The sequence below is a fragment of the Ranitomeya imitator genome, chromosome 6, assembly GCF_032444005.1.
Source record: "Ranitomeya imitator isolate aRanImi1 chromosome 6, aRanImi1.pri, whole genome shotgun sequence".
Taxonomy (NCBI): Eukaryota; Metazoa; Chordata; class Amphibia; order Anura; family Dendrobatidae; genus Ranitomeya; species Ranitomeya imitator.
The window spans coordinates 563,777,312-563,799,948 of NC_091287.1; the positions used below are offsets into that span (position 1 = coordinate 563,777,312).

The 22,637-nt window shown below is 50.5% G+C and overlaps 1 protein-coding gene across 5 annotated transcripts in view; it reads left to right on the plus strand.

The window, feature by feature from the left end:
* Positions 1-22,637, plus strand: part of ARHGAP39 (Rho GTPase activating protein 39) — a 238,325-nt gene that overhangs the window by 81,803 nt on the left and 133,885 nt on the right. For all 5 annotated transcript variants that reach the window (XR_011314149.1, XR_011314150.1, XR_011314148.1 and 2 more), the window contains exon 3: positions 13,141-14,545. Coding sequence is in view for 2 of the 5 variants with exons in the window: in XM_069732045.1 (XP_069588146.1) it covers positions 13,141-14,545 (1,405 nt within the window). In the remaining 3 variants the exon portion in view is untranslated. The remainder of the gene's footprint in view (positions 1-13,140; positions 14,546-22,637) is intronic.

Genomic DNA, 22,637 nt, shown 5'->3' on the forward strand with positions numbered 1-22,637 from the left:
AAATAGTCAGAAATGGGACATCACCATGTACCCCCTGACAACCACAGCTGGACACAGACATGGATTTCCAATCTAATATGGATTATGGACTTGTAGCCATGGCAACCCCAACACGACCACATCATGCAGATTATGCAACACCAGAAAGCGAATAACCTCCTGATGTGCAGGAGCCATGCACATGGTCAGCTGGGTCCAGTACTGAGCCTTATTCTTGGCCAAAGGCGTAGCATCAATTCCTCTCAATGGAATAGGACACTGCAAGGGCTCCAAGAAAAACCCACAACGCCTAGCATACTCCAAGTCCATCAAATTCAGAGCAGCGCCTGAGTCCACAAATGCCATGACAGAATTCGATGACAAAGAGCAGATCAAGGTAACAAACAGAAGAAATTTTGAGTGTACCGTACCAATGGTGGCAGACCTAGCGAACCGCTTAGTGCGCTTAGGACAATCAGAGATAGCATGAGTGGAATCGCCACAGTAGAAACACAGCCCATTCAGACGTCTGTGTTCTTGCCGTTCAACTCTGGTCAAAGTCCTATCGCACTGCATAGGCTCAGGTTTAAGCTCAGGTAATACCGCCAAATGGTGCACAGATTTACGCTCGCGCAAGCGTCGACCGATCTGAATGGCCAAAGACAGACTCATTCAGACCAGCAGGCATAGGAAATCCCACCATGACATCCTTAAGGGCTTCAGAGAGACCTTTTCTGAAAATAGCTGCGAGCGCACCTTCATTCCACTGAGTGAGTACGGACCACTTTCTAAATTTCTGACAATATACCTCTATTTCATCCTGACCCTGACACAGAGCCAGCAAATTCTTCTCTGCCTGATCCACAGAATTAGGCTCATCGTACAGCAATCCGAGCGCCAGAAAAAATGCATCGATATTACTTAATGCAGGATCTCCTGACGCAAGAGAAAATGCCCAGTCCTGAGGGTCGCCACGCAAAAAAGAAATAACGATCCTAACTTGTTGAACTGGGTCAACAGAGGAGCGAGGTTTCAAAGCCAGAAATAGTTTACAATTATTTTTGAAACTCAGAAATTTAGTTCTATCTCCAAAAAACAAATCAGGAATAGGAATTCTCGGTTCTAACATAGAATTCTGAACCACAAAGTCTTGAATACTTTGTACTCTTGCCGTGAGCTGATCCACACATGAAGACAGACCTTTAATGTCCATTGCTACACCTGTGTCCTGAACCACCCAAATGTCTAGGGAAAAAAAAAGGCAAAACACAGTGCAAAGAAAAAAAAATGGTCTCAGAACTTCTTTTTTCCCTCTATTGGGAATCATTAGTACTTTGGGCCTCATGTACTGTTATGAAAGGTAATTCAGTACCACAATGACATAGAGGTCAGCGCACATACAGTGACCTGGCAATAACCCAAAAAACAAGAACGAGCTCTGAGACGTGGGAACTCTGTTGACCGCAATCCCTAATCCTCTCCAACACACTAAAGGCAGCCGTGGATTGCGCCTAACGCTCCCTATGCAACTCAGCACGGCCTGAGAAACTAGCTAGCCTGAAGATAGAAAATAAGCCTACCTTGCCTCAGAGAAATACCCCAAAGGAAAAGGCAGCCCCCACATATAATGACTGTGAGTTAAGATGAAAAGACAAACGTAGAGATGAAATAGACTTAGCAAAAAGTGAGGCCCAACTTTCTGAACAGAGCGAGGATAGGAAAGGTAACTTTGCGGTCAACACAAAACCCTACAAAAACCACGCAAAGGGGGCAAAAAGACCCTCCGTACCGAACTAATGGCACGGAGGTACACCCTCTGCGTCCCAGAGCTTCCAGCAAGCAGAAAAAAACAAATTGACAAGCTGGACAGAAAAAACAGCAAACAAATAGCAAAGAGGAACTTAGCTATGCAGAGCAGCAGGCCACAGGAACGATCCAGGAGGAAACAGGTCCAATACTAGAACATTGACTGGAGGCCAGGATCAAAGCACTAGGTGGAGTTAAATAGAGCAGCACCTAACGACTTCACCACATCACCTGAGGAAGGAAACTCAGAAGCCGCAGTACCACTTTCCTCCACCAACGGAAGCTCACAGAGAGAACTAGCCGATGTACCACTTGTGACCACAGGAGGGAGCTCTGCCACAGAATTCACAACAGGATGGATTCCGGAGGCTGGAGCAGTCGCGGGAATTCTCGGCAGACCACCCAGCTGAGACAATGCGGGCATGCTACCGGCTGCCGAGCTCATGTCCAGTGAGGCCTGGCCCTGGAGGATGCGGCAAAGTCTCCCCTTCTTTCCCGGTGGCTACGGTGATGGTTTCCTGTAGTCGGGGCTGTACTAACCAGTAGTGTTTAGGCCAAACATTGCAGCAACATGCACAGCAAGATCTCAGAGTTTATGGTTAGTTCAGCTGTAATCTCTGATTAATGAATGTTCGTAAGATCAAATTTTATCCAGTTTTCCAACAATTCATAAAGCAGCTGACTTTTTAGCAGTAAGGCTTACGGCCCGCTCGTGCTCTTTATTGAACTCCGCTCGCCGGGCTCTTTGGTTGAAGAATTGGCCAGGGGATCTCCAATCTAAAAGTAGGCTGTACGGCATTCCTTGTCCGGGTGGATTCCTTTTTGGCCCAGTCCTGGACGAGATACCAGAAAAGGGTTCCCTGCTAATTCCTTTCAGAGGAAATACGTTCGTCCTTCTGTTTGTGTCCACAAAAAGAACCAGAGATCCAAGATGGAAGGTCCCAAGAGTTAATGGGAAACGCTTCAGATATGACCCCATTCCCGCTGATCCAACCAATAGATCTGGAAGATAATGACGCCAGGTCCCACGTAGGTGGAAGGCAAAAAAAGGTTTCTTCCTACCTGGTTAGAAATCTCAAGAAACAAATGGATTTTAGATGCCATAGGTCAGGGTTTGAAGCTAGAATTCAGCTCCAGGCCTTCAGGAAGATTCTTAGTCACAGAAATTCAGTCCTCGAAAGCGGGGATCCAGCCCTCAGAACAGGGAGTCTTGTCCTTGGTACAGAAGGGGGTCCTTACTCAGGGCCCGGAATCATAAAGAGTGCGGATTCTACAGCCCTCTCTTTTTATGGCATAAAACAAACATAGGTCCTCCCATGATCTGTAAACTACTGAAGCGGGTGGGTGAGACTGCGGCTTTATCAAAATGCATATCGAATTACCGGTAAGTAATTATCATTTTCCAGAGGCTTTCTCTAGAAGGAGCTTATGATGTAGAGAAAAGATCTGAAATACAACATTTAATGAAGCCTGCACAGAGGCCCCTAGAAGAGTCCTTACCCCCATTGGTTGTATGGGCCTAGAACACACGTGTGTGTACCAGTTTGGATGCAGCGCCGATATCTCTCCTGTCCTCTGCTTTGCGCTGTTGGGTGCTGACCCATTACTAAGTGATGGAGATTTTCGGCCGTGGTGCGGCAGACTTCTCTTCGGTTGGACCTGTCAGTTTCAGGTGCCTTAAAATAAACATGAGCCCGCGGCCAGTGAATTATTCATGGCATCTTCCTCACACTTTTCAGTTTAGCAAGAGCAGAACAGAATAGAAGCGCCGGAGCGTGAAGCATTTAGGATCTCCACTAGCCCTTTAATTTAATGCTCTGCAATCAATAGGAAATTGTTTCGAGGTGCCGCACTCTCCTCAAGGTTACCGAGACCTTCACTGACTACACCCAGCGCAATGTGACGGCTCACGGCTAATGGTATGTGCATACTAAGTGTGCACGCCGAGGACGCTGCGCGTGTCGTCTCCAATTATCATGGTCTCTAATGTTCCCCTACAACCACAAGTGGAAGCAATAATACCAGGAGAAAGTTATTGATGCCTAAGGAGCGCCCGCAGCTGGCAGGAGCGTGCAGCGTTGAGCACCGGTGATAACACCAACACCGGAGCTACCGCCTCACCAACACCGGAGCTACCGCCTCACCAACACCGGAGCTCCTGCAACCCTCAACCTACTGTCTCCTTCCCCATAATCCTGTAGAATGTAAGCCCGCAAGGGCAGGGTCCTCGCCCCTCTGTATCAGTCCGTCATTGTTAGTTTGTTTACTGTATGTGATATTTGTAACTTGTATGTAACCCCTTCTCATGTACTGCACCATGGAATCAATGGTGCTATATAAATAAATAATAATAATAATAATAATCATTGCTTTATGGGGTCCTATATGACTGGTATCACAACGCGGGTGCAGAGGGAACAGCAGGTCGCCCCACGCACCTCCATAGGGCCCCACAGGGGTTCCTGCACAGCCCGGGGCCAGTCTGATGGGAAGAAACAAGTGATGTGTCCTTCATCCTCAAGATCGGTGGGAGACAAAGGTCGGCCCTACGATCACAATGTGATGGGCGTATCCTGTAATCCGGCATCTGATAGTCTGAAAAGCCCTAATTTACCTTCACTGGTTCTCAGCATAATGTGGAATTTCACAAGAACAGAAGAACCGCGGCGACAAAATTTGAAACAAGCGATGCAGAACTGATTTACCCTAGATTTCACTGGTGTGGTGTATTATGGGGGAGCACTGGCCGATGTGTATTATGGGGAAGTAGAGGCTGGTGTGGTATATTGTGGGGGAGCAGGGGCCAGTGTGGTGTACTGTGTCGGGGGATCTCGGGCCGGTGTGCTGTACTGTGTCGGGGGATCTCGGGCCGGTGTGCTGTACTGTGTCGAGGGAGCTCGGGCCGGTGTGGTGTACTGTGTCGGGGGATCTCGGGCCGGTGTGCTGTACTGTGTCGGGGGATCTCGGGCCGGTGTGCTGTACTGTGTCGGGGGAGCTCGGGCCGGTGTGTTGTACTGTGTCGGGGGATCTCGGGCCGGTGTGCTGTACTGTGTCGGGGGAGCTCGGGCCGGTGTGCTGTACTGTATCGGTGGAGCTCGGGCCAGTGTGCTGTACTGTGATTGGGGTCTGCACACTGCAGATTCTGCTGCATTTACCGTCCACCTCTGCTCTGGCTTTTAGGAATCTGTATCCAGAATTCCAGGACACCGTTCTGCTTTCCCTGCCGCACGATGTATCCCCGTCATATGTCTCCGCCATCACAGATCAATATGTAAACTGAGCAAATAATGCTACATTGATGTTCACTGCTGGATCATTAACCTCAAGGAATGGTGAATTCCCAATATGCTACTCACCGCACTGTATATCACGCTGCTTACCGCACTGTATATCACGCTGGTTACCGCACTGTATATCACGCTGGTTACCGCACTGTATATCACTCTGGTTACCGCACTGTATATCACTCTGGTTACCGCACTGTGTATCACGCTGCTTACCGCACTGTATATCACGCTGCTTACCGCACTGTATATCACGCTGGTTACCGCACTGTGTATCACGCTGGTTACCGCACTGTGTATCACGCTGCTTACCGCACTGTATATCACGCTGCTTACCGCACTGTATATCACGCTGGTTACCGCACTGTGTATCACGCTGGTTACCGCACTGTGTATCACGCTGGTTACCGCACTGTATATCGCGCTGGATACTGCACTGTATATCACGCTGGATACCGCACTGTATATCACTCTGGTTACCCCACTGTGTATCACGCTGCTTACCGCACTGTATATCACGCTGCTTACCGCACTGTATATCACGCTGGTTACCGCACTGTGTATCACGCTGGTTACCGCACTGTATATCACGCTGGTTACCGCACTGTGTATCACGCTGGTTACCGCACTGTATATCACTCTGGTTACCCCACTGTGTATCACGCTGGTTACTGCACTGTATATCACGCTGGTTACCGCACTGTATATCACTCTGGTTACCCCACTGTGTATCACGCTGGTTACTGCTCTGTATATCACGCTGGTTACCGCACTGTGTATCACGCTGGTTACTGCACTGTGTATCACTCTGGTTACCGCACTGTATATCACGCTCGTTACTGCTCTGTATATCACGCTGGTTACCACACTGTATATCACTCTGGTTACCACACTGTATATCACGCTGGATACTGCACTGTATATCACGCTGGATACCGCTCTGTATATCACACTGGTTACCACACTGTATATCACGCTGGTTACCGCTCTGTATATCACGCTGGTTACCGCTCTGTATATCACACTGGTTACCGCACTCATTATCACACTAGTTACTGCACTGTGTATCACGCTGGTTACCGCTCTGTATATCACGCTGGTTACCGCACTCATTATCACACTGGTTACCGCACTGTATATCACGCTGGTTACCGCACTGTGTATCACGCTGGTTACCCCACTGTGTATCACGCTGGTTACCGCTCTGTATATCACGCTGGTTACCGCACTCATTATCACACTGGTTACCGCACTGTATATCACGCTGGTTACCGCACTGTATATCACGCTGGTTACTGCACTGTATATCACGCTGGTTACCGCTCTGTATATAACACTGGTTAGCGCTCTGTATATCACACTGGTTACCGCACTGTATATCACACTGGTTACCGCACTGTATATCACACTGGTTATCGCTCTGTATATCACGCTGGTTACCGCTCCGTATATCACGCTGGTAACCGCACTTTATATCACACTGATTACCGCACTGTATATCACGCTGGTTACCACTCTGTATATCACGCTGGTTACCGCTCTGTATATCACATTGGTTACCGCTCTGTATATCACGCTGGTTACCGCACTGTGTATCACGCTGGTTACCGCACTGTATATCACGCTGATTACCGCACTGTATATCACGCTGGTTACCGCACTGTGTATCACGCTGGTTACCCCACTGTGTATCACGCTGGATACCGCACTGTATATCACGCTGGATACCGCACTGTATATCACGCTGGTTACCGCACTGTGTATCACGCTGGTTACCGCACTGTATATCACGCTGGTTACCGCACTGTATATCACGCTGGTTACCGCACTGTGTATCACGCTGGTTACCCCACTGTATATCACGCTGGATACCGCACTGTATATCACGCTGGATACCGCACTGTATATCACGCTGGTTACCGCACTGTATATCACGCTGGTTACCGCACTGTATATCACGCTGGATACCGCACTGTATATCACGCTGGATACCGCACTGTATATCACGCTGGATACCGCACTGTATATCACGCTGGATACCGCTCTGTATATCACGCTGGTTACCGCACTGTATATCACGCTGGTTACCGCACTGTGTATCACGCTGGTTACCGCTCTGTATATAACACTGGTTAGCGCTCTGTATATCACACTGGTTACCGCACTGTATATCACACTGGTTACCGCACTGTATATCACACTGGTTATCGCTCTGTATATCACGCTGGTTACCGCTCCGTATATCACGCTGGTAACCGCACTTTATATCACACTGATTACCGCACTCATTATCACACTGGTTACTGCACTGTATATCACGCTGGTTACTGCACTGTATATCACGCTGGTTACCGCTCTGTATATAACACTGGTTACCGCACTGTATATCACACTGGTTACCACACTGTATAATATCACGCTGGATACCACACTGTATAATATCACGCTGGATACCGCACTGTATATCACGCTGGTTACCACTCTGTATATCACGCTGGTTACCGCTCTGTATATCACATTGGTTACCGCTCTGTATATCACGCTGGTTACCGCTCTGTATATCACACTGGTTACCGCACTGTATATCACGCTGGTTACCGCACTGTGTATCACGCTGGTTACCGCACTGTATATCACGCTGATTACCGCACTGTATATCACGCTGGTTACCGCACTGTGTATCACGCTGGTTACCCCACTGTGTATCACGCTGGATACCGCACTGTATATCACGCTGGATACCGCACTGTATATCACGCTGGTTACCGCACTGTGTATCACGCTGGTTACCGCACTGTATATCACGCTGGTTACCGCACTGTATATCACGCTGGTTACCGCACTGTATATCACGCTGGTTACCGCACTGTATATCACGCTGGTTACCGCACTGTATATCACGCTGGTTACCGCACTGTATATCACGCTGGATACCGCTCTGTATATCACGCTGGTTACCGCTCTGTATATCACGCTGGTTACCGCTCTGTATATCACGCTGGTTACCGCACTGTATATCACGCTGGTTACCGCACTGTATATCACGCTGGTTACCGCACTGTATATCACGCTGGTTACCGCACTGTATATCACGCTGGTTACCGCACTGTATATCACGCTGGTTACCGCACTGTATATCACGCTGGATACCGCTCTGTATATCACGCTGGTTACCGCTCTGTATATCACGCTGGTTACCGCTCTGTATATCACGCTGGTTACCGCACTGTATATCACGCTGGTTACCACTCTGTATATCACGCTGGTTACCGCTCTGTATATCACGCTGGTTACCGCTCTGTATATCACGCTGGATACCGCTCTGTATATCACGCTGGTTACCGCTCTGTATATCACGCTGGTTACCGCTCTGTATATCACGCTGGTTACCGCACTGTATATCACGCTGGTTACCACTCTGTATATCACGCTGGTTACCGCTCTGTATATCACGCTGGTTACCGCTCTGTATATCACGCTGGATACCGCTCTGTATATCACGCTGGTTACCGCTCTGTATATCACGCTGGTTACCGCACTGTATATCACGCTGGATACCCCACTGTATATCACGCTGCTTACCGCACTGTGTATCACGCTGGTTACCGCACTGTATATCACGCTGGTTACCACTCTGTATATCACGCTGGTTACCGCTCTGTATATCACGCTGGTTACCGCACTGTATATCACGCTGGTTACCACTCTGTATATCACGCTGGTTACCGCTCTGTATATCACGCTGGATACCGCTCTGTATATCACGCTGGTTACCGCTCTGTATATCACGCTGGTTACCGCACTGTATATCACGCTGGTTACCGCACTGTATATCACGCTGGTTACCGCACTGTATATCACGCTGGTTACCGCACTGTATATCACGCTGGATACCGCTCTGTATATCACGCTGGTTACCGCTCTGTCCATACGGGGGTCCCCACGTGTGAGTGGAGATAGTGGCATTTGTAATCACTGCCTTATTCCGGTGTGTGGGATATCCGGGATATTGTACCGCCGCTTAGATTGATGACACATTGGATGTGGCAGCGCCATGTTTTCTGTTAGCAGCGTTATTTCTGCAGACAGGAGGAATTAATGGTGGAGCTGCAGATACTTCTGCGTCCCGGGGCTTCTCCCTAATTAGAGCATCTTCCCCCTCACTTCCCGGATAATGATGTCTCCTCTCCGGAGCTCATCCATGTTCATCAGTATGTAACGTCTGTCAGTGCCTCCTGTATCGCCACATGTCAGACGCCATCATTATCCATTACATCCCATCACCCTGGCCGCCCCAGATATGGCGGGATTACCTCTGTGCATCTGAGCCCCATAGATCGCAGACATTAGTGTAAAATCGTCCGCTGCCCATCTCCAACGTTAGCGGCATCTCGTTCTGCATCATCTCTGATCACGTGGAAACTCTGCTGCTCCCTGCAGAAATGAGCAATTATCGAGTCCCAGCGGTGCTGATGTGCCTGCCGCTGGAGATGGCAGATGCCCGGAGCACGAGCGCGGCCTCCATGCTATGTCATGGCATTCGTATGAAGGACCCATCGCGCTGCGGGGACGGTGGGGGCGGCTATCGGGGCCTCTAGTACTCCGCTCATTCACGCTCCGTGTATTTCAATGATGATCAGGTCATACAATTTGGGAATAGTGCTTTATATTTAAGGGGACGTGACAGACGCCTCTAGGTGAGAGCGAGAAGAACGGCGGCTACCTAAGAGTAGATGCTTCCAGCGGACATTCACGGGGGCAGTCAACCCCTGCACGACCATCTCTCCAAGGTTACAGTCAAGGGATCCACTGTTCTTCAGATAGCCGGGGTCCCAATGGTTGGACCTGCATCTGGCAGACAGCTGGCAGATAATATTTCACTCCTCCCGACATAGGATGTACTGGTATGTCTTACGTCATGTGCAAGTGTATGAAACGGGTGCAAAAGGGTGAGTGACGGCTGTGTTATACCAGCAGCATATATCCTACGTCATGTGCGAGTGTACAGTGGGTACGGAAAGTATTCAGACCCCTTTACATTTTTCACTCTTTGTTTCATTGCAGGAATTTAGTAAATTCAAAAAAGTTCTTTTTTTTTCTCATTAATGTACACTCTGTACCCCATCTTGTCTGAAAAAAACAGAAATGTAGAAATTTTTGCAAATATATTAAAAAAGAAAAACTGAAATATCACATGGCCATAAGTATTCAGACCCTTTACTCAGACACTCATATTCAAGAAGTCCATTTCCTTGTGATCTTCCTTGAGATGGTTCTACTGCTTCATTAGAGTTCAGCTGTGTGTAATTAAACTGATAGGACGTGATTTGGAGCGGCGCACACCTGTCTATGTAAGACCTCACAGTGCAGAGTCTCAGACCAAATGAGAATCATGAGGTCAAAGGAACTGGCCAAGGAGCTCAGAGACAGAATTGTGGAAGGCACAGATCAGGCCAAGGTTACAGCAGAATTTCTGCAGGACTCAAGGTTCATAAGAGCACAGTGGCCTCCATAATCAAATGGAAGAAGTTTGGGACCACCAGAAGTCTTCCTAGACCTGGCTGTCCAGCCAAACTGAGCAATCGTGGGAGAAGAGGATTGATGAAAGAGGTAAAGAAGAACCCCAAGATCACTGTGGCTGAGCTCCAGAGGTGCAGTAGGGAGATGGGAGAAAGTTCCCCAAAGTCAACGATCACTGCAGCCTCCACCAGTCAGGCCTTTATGGCAAAGTGGCCGACGGAAGCCTCTCCTCAGTGCAAGACATATGAAAGCCACATAGAGTTTGCTAAAAAACACATGAAGGACTCCCAGACTATGAGAAATAAGATTCTCTGGTCTGATGAGATGAAGATAGACCTTTTTGGTGATAATTATAAGCGGTATGTGTGGAGAAAACCAGGCACTGCTCATCACCTGCCCAATACAATCCCAACAGTGAAGCATGGTGGTGGCAGCATCATGCTATGAGGGTGTTCTTCAGCTGCAGGGACAGGACGACTGGTTGTCATTGAAGGAAACATGAATGCGGCCAAGTACAGAGACATCCTGGATGAAAACCTCTTCCAGAGTGCTCTGGACCTCAGACTTGGCCGAAGGTTCAATGACCCTAAGCACACAGCTAAAATAACAAAGGAGCGGCTTCAGAACAACTCTGTGACCATTCTTGACCGGCCCAGCCAGAGCCCTGACCTAAACCCAATGGAGCATCTCTGGAGAGACCTGAAAATGGCGTCCACCAACGTTCACCATCCAACCTGATGGACCTGGAGAGGATCTGCAAGGAAGAATGGCTGAGGATCCCCAAATCCAGAGGTGAAAAACTTGTTGTATCATTCCCAAGAAGACTCATGGCTGTACTAGCTCAAAAGGTGCCTCTACTCAATACTGAGCAAAGGGGCTAAGACTTATGACAAGGTAATATTTCAATTTTTCTTTTTTAATAAATTTGCAAAAATTTCTACATTTCTGTTTTTTTTTCAGTCAAGATGGGGTGCAGAGTGAACATTATTAATGAGGGAAAAAGAAACTTTTTTTGAATTTACCAAATGGCTGCAATGAAACAAAGAGTGAAAAATGTAAAGGGGTGTGAATACTTTCCGTACCCACTGTATTAATTGAGCTCAAGGGGGTGAGTGGCGGCTGTATTATACCACCGGCATCAGCTTGAAACAGCAGCGACCAGAGCTAGATACGATCATTGCTACCATTGTTTTGGTGCCCATCACCCCTGTTAGGTCGCTGGGGGGCTGCTATGACCCCGAGCCTGTGACTGAGCTTCATAGGAGATTACTTATATTCCTGTATACTCAGATATGGGAATATCACATGATCAAGTATTAAAAAAATGATGCAAACTATAAAAGTTTAAATGATTAAAAAACCCACAAGTAATATAAATGTGTGTATATTGTGTATCACAAAACATAAAGTGATTTGGAAAAAAAAAATTATAATTACAAAATTAAAATGAGCGCCCACACAGCTCTGAAGACGTAGCCAACACCGGGAGCGGAGCTGCCGTGCCGAGAGGGAAGCTTGGACGTTGGAGGAGCTTTGGTGTCAGAAATGCGTTAGTTCTATAGAATTACATCCAGAACTCCATTATTACACTCCCCGCAGACAATAAATAAGGCCGGACCAAAATAATACAAATCTTTCCCTATTATGTGTGGTGAAATATGAGCCTGCGAGGGGCAAATCCACACCAATTCCTCATGATAGATGAATAATTCAGCCACTGATATATATCCAAAGTAAGTGCAAAAATTTGTGTCCGGCAACAAGTCATAAGTAATTCATAAAGGCAGCGAGAAGCGAGTATCGCTCAGATGGTAATAAATACCAAGCTGATATCAAATCTAAATACACAACTGTATGGAAGAATAGCAGCACGGCGAACTGATGGCGACGTAAAAGGCCGCAGAATGGAAAATCGGGGAACGACGCACGATCCGGGAATTCATAGCAGTCCGGAAAGTCCTCCAATTACAGGCATCCTAAGGTTCACTGACATTATGTAGTCCTGAGCATTGTATCTATGAATCCAGCTCTGATATGAGATAAAACACCTAACAGTAAGCAGCAGAATGGATGACATTATATAGAAAAGTACTGAGCATTATAGCTGTGTATCCAGCTCTGGGTGAGATATGATACTAGAAATCAGCAGAATGAAGGACATTTTATAGAAAAGTACTGAGCATTAGAGCTGTGAATCGAGCTCTTGTGAAATTTAACATTTACTAGAAAAGGCGGCATGGAGGACATTATACATCACATCAGTACTAAGCATTGTAGCTGTGATCCCAGCCCTGGCAGTTAGCTTGTAGGCTGTCTTGTTTTCACTTGGATGGAATTTAGTTTTACGGAGTGAATGATGAATTCAGGAGGAAGGGGAGGAAAAGTGTCTCAAAAGTGAAGGTAGAAGATTCTCTGATGAGACATGTTACTAAGTGTCTTATATTTCAATACTTATTCGTGCAAAGAAGCGTCAGCGACCATTAAGATAAATGTTATTAGTATATGTTACTTTTGCACACTGACGTGTGACTGTTTCTTGTGTTTTTTGCAGGACGTCATCCCTCAGATGGAACACCGGCACCAAAGAGAGAATGCTGATTAAAGTGACGGACCGGGAGCCCAGCTTCCTGATGCACCAGGGGAATGGTTACACCACTGACAATACACAAGGCACCCGTTCTCGCCGGCCGTCGGGGGGACAGCCATCACCCATCATGCAGACCTTTACTGTCGATTCTGACAACTCTGTCTTTTTTCCGGACCGAAAGCAGTCCCCGTATTTGAAGAGAGCAGATCATGTTGGCTCTTGTTCACCGCTGCTCGGTCGAGGGGAATCATTCTGCACCTTACAATCCCAACACAGGAAGCATTCGAACGAGTCTCAGCCGTCTTCTCCACGCTACGCCTATGAGCCTCCACTCTACGAGGAGCCTCCTATGGAATATCAGGCTCCTATCTATGATGAACCACCCATGGAGATGCAGTACGATGCCAGTGGAAACTACCGAGCGATGTCCCCACAAAAATCCCCAATTCGCAAACCGCATACCTATCTTCAATCTCCAAAACAGGCCTCCAACTCTCCATACCAACAGCTCGTGTTGACCAAGCAGAAATGCTCCGACAGGTTCATGAGTCTGGATTACAGTCCTGCCGGCAAGGAATATGTCCGCCAATTGGTGTACGTTGAACAGTCTGGTTCCAGCCCAAAGATGAAAACAGGTTTAAGGCATCATAAGTATACACCAAACACGATAGGTGGGTCATACTCATTGCAACACAACCCTCCGTACATAAGGGACCAACGTCTGGAAGTTAAATCTGGAGACTACAGTAGTATGGAGGGTCCGGATTTACGACAAGGTCAACAACCGCATCAGTTCATCTCCGAAGACTCGATGTCTTGGTCAAGTCAGCAGGACACCATGTCCTCAGCAAGTTACTCCCCCAACACGAGGAAAAGGAAAAGCAGAAAACCTTCATTGTCTCTGGAACCAAACCCATCTCCGTCCGAAGCATCGTCTGATAGAGAAGGCCACAACGAGCAGGGTATGATTGAGGAGAGGCCTGCGTCCATGCCCAACCGACCGCTTATGAGCCGAACGGAGAGCCGGTCATCTGAGGCAGACATGCACCGCGGCTCTACGGAAGCCTTCATGGCACAAGCCCGGCTGGCCTGGGAGGCCCAGCAGGCTCACTTCCACATGAAGCAAAGAAGCAGTTGGGACTCCCAGAAGGATGGCTCCGGCTATGAGAGCGATGGTGCCGTGCCTTTACCAATGCCGGGGCCTGTTGTTAGGGCTTTCAGCGAGGATGAAGCACTCGCACAGCAAGACAACAAACACTGGAAGAGAAGCACCTTCGAAAAACTTGGGTTTCCACAAATACTACTGGAAAAAAGTGTCTCCGTTCAAACTAATTTGGCTTCTCCAGAGCCGTATTTACACCCCTCTCAGGTAAAGCCCTATGTATGGTCTGCCACCAGAGCTGGACCTCCTTATAATGGGGATTTATTGGGTTCTATTTTTTCTTCGAGAGATTTATAGGCCATGCAATTCTGGGAAATAAAATATACAAACATTGTCTTAAAAAAGGGTCTCCAGTGCCACATCTTGGAGGGCGTAATCATAGAATTTAGTATTGACCCTTTAAAGTGTCACATAGAGCCAAGTCAAAAGGAAAACGTCTCCATCTGCTGACGGATGGTTCAGGGTTCTTGCCCCTCATCAGTGCAGAGCGGGAGACTAGTTGGCCAAGAACCCAGAAACACCCGTCTGATAGTCTTTCCCTCTTTGGAGAACTTTCTTATTTAAAAGGGTTTTACATACAAATAAATACTCATAAATGATGATCAAAACAATTCTCAGGACCCCGGTCCAGCAGCCACTTTGGTAGTCAGAACCCTGTGAACCTCCTAGTACCTGCCACCATCCTCGGTGCTTCTTCTGGTGACTGGGTCCCCACAACATCTTGTATCCCTATAAGATAGTATATGGAACATTTATGAAGGGCTAGCGCAAGTTTTCTGGCATTGAAAAGTTTCATATTTTTGCAGAAAGCCTTATGCACAAATGTCTGCTTTTTTCTCCACCCGACACTTGATGGGGATGGAGTCTATTCGTTATAACTAACACCTGAAATGGGTGTAAATTACAGCAGAAATCTGCCCCAGATAGTAGTTTTTAAAAAAACATGGAGAGCCCATGAGGTCCTAAAATGTTATCCACCGAATCGGGGACAAAACATTGGTTGCAGCAGCAACTGGGGGCCCGGAGGTTAAGGGGGCCCAAAAGTTTCCTTTAGCTCATGTGAGAAGACCATTACTATTAATGACCCATGATAGATTGGGGACTACTTAAAGGTTTTGAAACCCCTCAGCTTGCTTATCACTGGGGTCTGGCAGCTGTAACCACCCCAAAAGAATATGACTCTACGTGGAGTGGTGGTCAAGCACATATATCAGGGCTCCACTTATTATCTGCAGGAGAAGTTCGCAGGTTTGGTCTGCTTTCCTCTAACGCAGGAGTGCACAACGTTTTATGGTTAAACGGCCACATTGCCATACTGAACCAATCCCAAGGGCCGCAAAAAAAATGTACAGGGGTAATTACATGAATACATCACCAGAACAACAGTTAGTACATTAATTCATCCCCAGAACAAAGTTTTGGGTATTTAAGGAACTATTTTGAGAGTTTCTGCTAAAAAAAAAATATCGGTGTGAACAACACACACTAACTTAGGCTGCCGTCACACTAGCAGTATTTGGTCAGTATTTTACATCAGTATTTGTAGCCAAACACAGGAGTGGAACAAATTGAGGAAAAGTATAGTAGAAACATATGCACCACTTTTGCATTTATCACCCACTCCTGGTTTTGGCTTACAAATACTGATGTAAAATACTGACCAAATACTGACAGTGTGACGGCAGCCTTAAACTGAGTTTTTGGTGCAGAAACTCTCCAAATCCTCCTCATAATACAGGAACCACAGTACTGTACTGATGAGATGCAGGCACTATCACATATTTCACATATCTACTCTGTCTTCATCAGCACATCCCGACAAGGTGCCCTTAAAAATAAAAGTATCATTATACTGCCCTATAAATATAAATATTTCTTATGTTGCCCTAAATAAATAATTGACCCTCATTGTGCTTCCTGCACAAAATATCCCCACCATACTGCCCTTCTCTATATTATCCCCCACTTCCCCTTTCTATAAAACACCCCCCATACTGCCCCTTCCATAATATCCACCCTCACTTTCCCGCTCCATAATAAACCCCACACACTGCCCCTCTCATAACAAACCCCTCACAGCTCCTCTTCATAATAAAAAACTCTCCCACACTGCCCCTCTCCATAATATACCTCCACACTGCTACTCTCCATAATATACCCCCTCACAGCTCCTCTCCATAATCAACCCCTCGCACTGCCCCTCTCGATAATATAGCTCCTCGCCATAATAAACCTTCCACACTGCCCTTCTCTATTATAAACCCCCCACACTGCTCCTCTCCATAATATACCCCTTCACAGCCCCTCTCCATAATATACTCCCACTCTGCCCCTCTTCATAATATACCCCCCTCACAGTCCCTCTATATAATAAACTCCCCACACTGCCCCTCTCTATAATAAACCCTCACTCTGCTCCTCTCCATAATATAATCCCTCGCAGCACCTCACTATAATATACCCCCACACTGCCCCTCTACATTTCACCTGAAACGGCCCCTTTCCCTACATCCTCCACACTGCCACTCTCCATATTGTCCCGTCTGCCCCTCGCTATATTATGCCCCTCTCCATAATATACCCCCTCACAGCCCCTCTCCATAATAAACCCCCTCACAGCCCCTCTCCATAATAAACCTTCCACACTGCCCAACTCCATAATATACCCCCTCACTGCCCCACTCCATAGTATACCCCCTCACAGCCCCTCTCCATAATATACCCCTTCACAGCCCCTCTCCATGATATACCCCCTCACAGCCCCTCTCCATAATATACCCCTTCACAGCCCCTCTCCATGATATACCCCCTCACAGCCCCTCTCCATAATATACCCCCTCACAGCCCCTCTCCATAATATACCCCCTCACAGCCCCTCTCCATGATATACCCCCTCACAGCCCCTCTCCATGATATACCCCCTCACAGCCCCTCTCCATAATATACCCCTTCACAGCCCCTCTCCATGATATACCCCCTCACAGCCCCTCTCCATGATATACCCCCTCACAGCCCCTCTCCATAATATACCCCTTCACAGCCCCTCTCCATGATATACCCCCTCACAGCCCCTCTCCATGATATACCCCCTCACAGCCCCTCCATAATATACCCCTTCACAGCCCCTCTCCATGATATACCCCCTCACAGCCCCTCTCCATAATATACCCCCTCACAGCCCATCTCCATGATATACTCCCTCACAGCCCCTCTCCATGATATACCCCCTCACAGCCCCTCCATAATATACCCCTTCACCGCCCCTCTCCATAATATACCCCTTCACAGCCCCTCTCCATAATATACCCCTTCACAGCCCCTCTCCATGATATACCCTCTCACAGTCCCTCTATATAATAAACTCCCCACACTGCACCTCTCCATAATATACCCCCACACTGCCCCTCTCAGTAATATCCCCCCTCACAGCGACTCTCCATAATATAATCCCTCACAGCACTTCACTAAAAATATACCCCCACACTGCCCCTCTAAGGCTGCTGTCGCACTATCAGTATTTGGTCAGTATTTTACATCTGTATTTGTAGCCAAAACCAGGAGTGGAACAATTAGAGGAAAAGTATAATAGAAAAATATGCACCACTTCTGCATTTATCACCCACTCCTGGTTTTGGCTGAGAAATACTGATGTAAAATACTGACCAAATACTGCTAGTGTGACGGCAGCCTAAATAATATCACTCCACACTGCCCCTTCCCCTATTTCCCTCACACTGCCCCTCTGCATATTGTCCCCACTGCCCCTTGCTATACTATGCCCTCTTTCACAATCTGCCAATTGCCCCATAATGTCATCCATTGCCCCTTTATGTACCCAGCCCCCTCATCTAAAACAAAAGCACATTTCTTTAGCTCTTCCATGGAACGCTTATTACCTGCCATCACGCTGCTGTACGTCAGCCCCGGGAATGACTCGCGCTGACTGCCCCAGTCCCGGCGCTGCAGTGTTCAAATGTATTCACATCTGAAAGCCCCAAATACATTTGGATGTAGGAAGAAGGGAGCTGTGTCCCCCCGGACAGTGCCAGGGGCTGCACAGCATCGCTCCACAGGCCGTATGTTGTGCAGGCCTGATCTATAACATGTATTTTCCCATTGCTGGGGGTCCGACCGCTGGAACTGCAAGAGACCCTCCCAAGAGCGAGGCCCTGCAGCACCCTCCTGAATGGAGCAGAGGTGTCTATTCGGCCTCTGCACCATTCGTTGTCTATGGGACTGACGGAATTAGCCGAGCATACACAGAGCCCCCATCTCGGGGTACGGGATATCTTTATTGTTTGGAAATAATCCTTAAAGCTACGTAGAAAAGTTCCCCATTGCTTGATCCAAAGCCTCCCTGGTGCTTTCCTCCCCCATTCGCACTGTCTGTATGCTGTGTAGGAGGACAGGCCGCTCCCGTCAGCTGTCATAGAAACCCATCTGAAAAGGAAGAGACCACGTTTTCATGCAAAAGTAAATTGTAATGCAAGGCCTTGATTTCCCAGCACGGCATGGCGCCTTTCCACCCCGCAGGGCATTATACAGAGGGAGCCTCGGCGGCTGACAGCCGAGGCTTAGGGGGATCTCTGCTGTCTTAGCCAGCGTGCTGATCTGCTGTCAGGATGTCAGCCGACGTCAAGGTGAACCCAAAACTAGGAGGGGACGGCAGAAACCCAAACGTGATGAGCAGAAAGGTGTACTCTCATTCAGGGGGCGATGAGCCTCACTGAAGGGGCTGTCTGCTCGGGGACATTCGCTTCGGGGACAACTAATAACTGATCCGTTAGTCCGCCATCTGTTTCTCTTTGATTTGTGACGGACTCGTTCTCCATAGACTTCAATGTTAAAAAAATGGATCAAGCAGTTATTTAAAAACGGACCAAAAAGTTGTCTCCGCACAACTTAGTTTTACAACGGATTGCTGCTGGATCCGTTCTGATCACTACTGGACGGTCATGTGAACAGAGCCTTACAGGAAATAAGACGGGACAGAGGTGTATGGGTGGACAGAGGATTCTGGAAGAAGCAGAGGTGTCTAGAGGAGGAGGAGAAATTTGTCTGGTGGTGGAAGGATGGATCACTGTGTCTGATGGAGGAGATGTGTGGAAGGATGGATCGATGTTTCCGTAGGGGGACAAAGACATCTGTAGGGGGAGAAAGATGTGTCTGGTGGAGGAGAGAGGACTTTGTAGGGAAAAGACATGTCTGGAGGAGGAGGCGGGTGTGTCTGGAGGAGGAGGCAGGTGTATCTGGAGGAGGAGACGGGTGTGTCTGGAGGAGGGGGCGGGTGTGTCTGGAGGAGGGGGCGGGTGTGTCTGGAGGAGGGGGCGAGTGTGTCTGGAGGAGGGGGCGAGTGTGTCTGTAGGAGGGGGCGGGTGTGTCTGGAGGAGGAGGCGGGTGTATCTGGAGGAGGAGACGGGTGTGTCTGGAGGAGGGGGCGGGTGTGTCTGGAGGAGGGGGCGGGTGTGTCTGGAGGAGGGGGCGGGTGTGTCTGGAGGAGGGGGCGGGTGTGTCTGGAGGAGGGGGCGGGTGTGTCTGGAGGAGGGGGCGGGTGTGTCTGGAGGAGGGGGCGGGTGTGTCTGGAGGAGGGGGCGGGTGTGTCTGGAGGAGGGGGCGGGTGTGTCTGGAGGAGGGGGCGGGTGTGTCTGGAGGAGGGGCGGGTGTGTCTGGAGGAGGGGCGGGTGTGTCTGGAGGAGGGGGCGGGTGTGTTTGGAGGAGGGGCGGGTGTGTCTGGAGGAGGGGCGGGTGTGTCTGGAGGAGGGGGCGGGTGTGTTTGGAGGAGGAGGCGGGTGTGTCTGGAGGAGGAGGCGGGTGTGTCTGGAGGAGGAGGGGGTGTGTCTGGTGGAGGAGGTGGGTGTGTCTGGAGGAGGGGCGGGTGTGTCTGGAGGAGGGGCGGGTGTGTCTGGAGGAGGGGGCGGGTGTGTCTGGAGGAGGAGGCGGGTGTGTCTGGAGGAGGAGGAGACGGGTGTGTCTGGAGGAGGGGGCGGGTGTGTCTGGAGGAGGGGGCGGGTGTGTCTGGAGGAGGAGGCGGGTGTGTCTGGAGGAGGAGGGGTCGGGTGTGTCTGGAGGAGGGGGCGGGTGTGTCTGGAGGAGGAGGGGGCGGGTGTGTCTGGAGGAGGAGGAGGGGGTGGGTGTGTCTGGAGAAGGGTGGGTGTGTCTGGAGGCGGTGGTGGGTGTATCTGGAGGAGTAGGGTGTGTCTGGAGGAGGAGGCGGGTGTGTCTGGAGAAGGGTGGGTGTGTCTGGAGGAGGTGGTGGGTGTGTGGAGGAGGAGGCGGGTGTGTCTGGAGGAGGAGGGGGCGGGTGTGTCTGGAGGAGTAGGGTGTGTCTGGAGGAGGGGGCAGGTGTGTGAGGAGGAGGGGGTGTGTCTGGAAGAGGAGGGGTGTGTCTGGAGGAGGAGGGGTGTGTCTGGAGGAGGGGGCGAGTGTGTCTGGAGGAGGGGCGGGTGTGTCTGGAGGAGGGGGCGGGTGTGTCTGGAGGAGGAGGAGGCGGGTGTGTCTGGAGGAGGAGGCGGGTGTGTCTGGAGGAGTAGGGTGTGTCTGGCGGAGGAGGCGGGTGTGTCTGGAGGAGGAGGGGGCGGGTGTGTCTGGAGAAGGGTGGGTGTGTCTGGAGGAGGAGGCGAGTGTGTCTGGAGGAGGAGGAGGGGGCGGGTGTGTCTGGAGAAGGGTGGGTGTGTCTGGAGGAGGTGGTGGGTGTGTGAGGAGGAGGAGGCGGGTGTGTCTGGAGGAGGAGGAGGGGGCGGGTGTGTCTGGAGGAGGGGCAGGTGTGTCTGGAGGAGGAGGGGGTGTGTCTGGAGGAGAAGGGGTGTGTCTGGAGGAGGCGGGTGTGTCTGGAGGAGGGGGCGGGTGTGTCTGGAAGAGGGGCGGGTGTGTCTGGAGAAGGAGGGGGGTGTCTGGAGGAGGAGGAGGCGGGTGTGTCTGGAGGAGGGGGCGGGTGTGTCTAGAGGAGGAGGCGGGTGTGTCTGGAGGAGGAGGGGGGGTGTGTCTGGAGGAGGGGGTGGGTGTGTCTGGAGGAGTCGGGTGTGTCTGGAAGAGGGGGCGGGTGTGTCTGGAGAAGGGGGCGGGTGTGTCTGGAGGACGGGGCGGGTGTGTCTGGAGAAGGGGACGGGTGTGTCTGGAGGAGGGGGCGGGTGTGTCTGGAGGAGGGGGCGGGTGTTTTTGGAGGAGGAGGCGGGTGTGTCTGGAGGAGGAGACGGGTGTGTCTGGAGGAGGAGGGGGCCGGTGTGTCTGGAGGAGGGGGCGGGTGTGTCTGGAGGAGGGGGCGGGTGTGTCTGGAGGAGGAGGTGGGTGTGTCTGGAGAAGGGTGGGTGTGTCTGGAGGCGGTGGTGGGTGTGTCTGGAGGAGGAGAAGGCGAGTGTGTCTGGAGGACGGGGCGGGTGTGTCTGGAGGAGGCGGGTGTGTCTGGAGGAGGAGGTGGGTGTGTCTGGAGATGGGTGGGTGTGTCTGGAGGTGGTGGGTGTGTGAGGAGGAGGCGGGTGTGTCTGGAGGAGGAAGAGGGGGCGGGTGTGTCTGGAGGAGTAGGGTGTGTCTGGAGGAGGGGGCGGGTGTGTCTGGAGGAGGAGGGGGTGTGTCTGGAGGAGAAGGGGTGTGTGAGGAGGAGGGGTGTGTCTGGAGGAGGAGGGGTGTGCCTGGAGGAGGAGGGGTGTGTCTAAAGGAGGAGGCGGCGGGTGTGTCTGGAGGAGGGGGCGGGTGTGTCTGGAGGAGGGGGCGGGTGTGTCTGGAGGAGGGGCGGGTGTGTCTGGAGGAGGAGGGGGCGGGTGTGGGAGGAGGAGGGGGTGGGTGTGTCTGGAGGAGGAGGGGGCGGGTGTGTCTGGAGGAGGGGCGGGTGTGTCTGGAGGAGGGGCGGGGGTGTCTGGAGGAGGGGCGGGGGTGTCTGGAGGAGGATGAGGGGGCGGGTGTGTGAGGAAGAGGAGGGGGTGGGTGTGTGAGGAGGAGGAGGGGGCGGCTGTGTCTGGAGGGGGCGGGTGTGTCTGGAGGAGGAGGCGGGTGTGTCTGGAGGAGGAGGCAGGTGTGTCTCGAGGAGGCGGGTGTGTCTGGAGGAGGGAGGCGGGTGCGTCTGGAGGAGTAGGGGGCGGGTGTGTCTGGAGGAGGTGGGTGTGTCTGGAGGAGGGGGCGGGTGCGTCTGGAGGAGTAGGGGGCGGGTGTGTCTGGAGGAGGTGGGTGTGTCTGGAGAAGGGTGGGTGTGTCTGGAGGAGGTGGGTGTGTCTGGAGAAGGGTGGGTGTGTGAGGAGGAGGAGGCGGGTGTGTCTGGAGGATGAGGAGGGGGCGGGTATTTCTGGAGGAGTAGGGTGTGTGTCTGGAG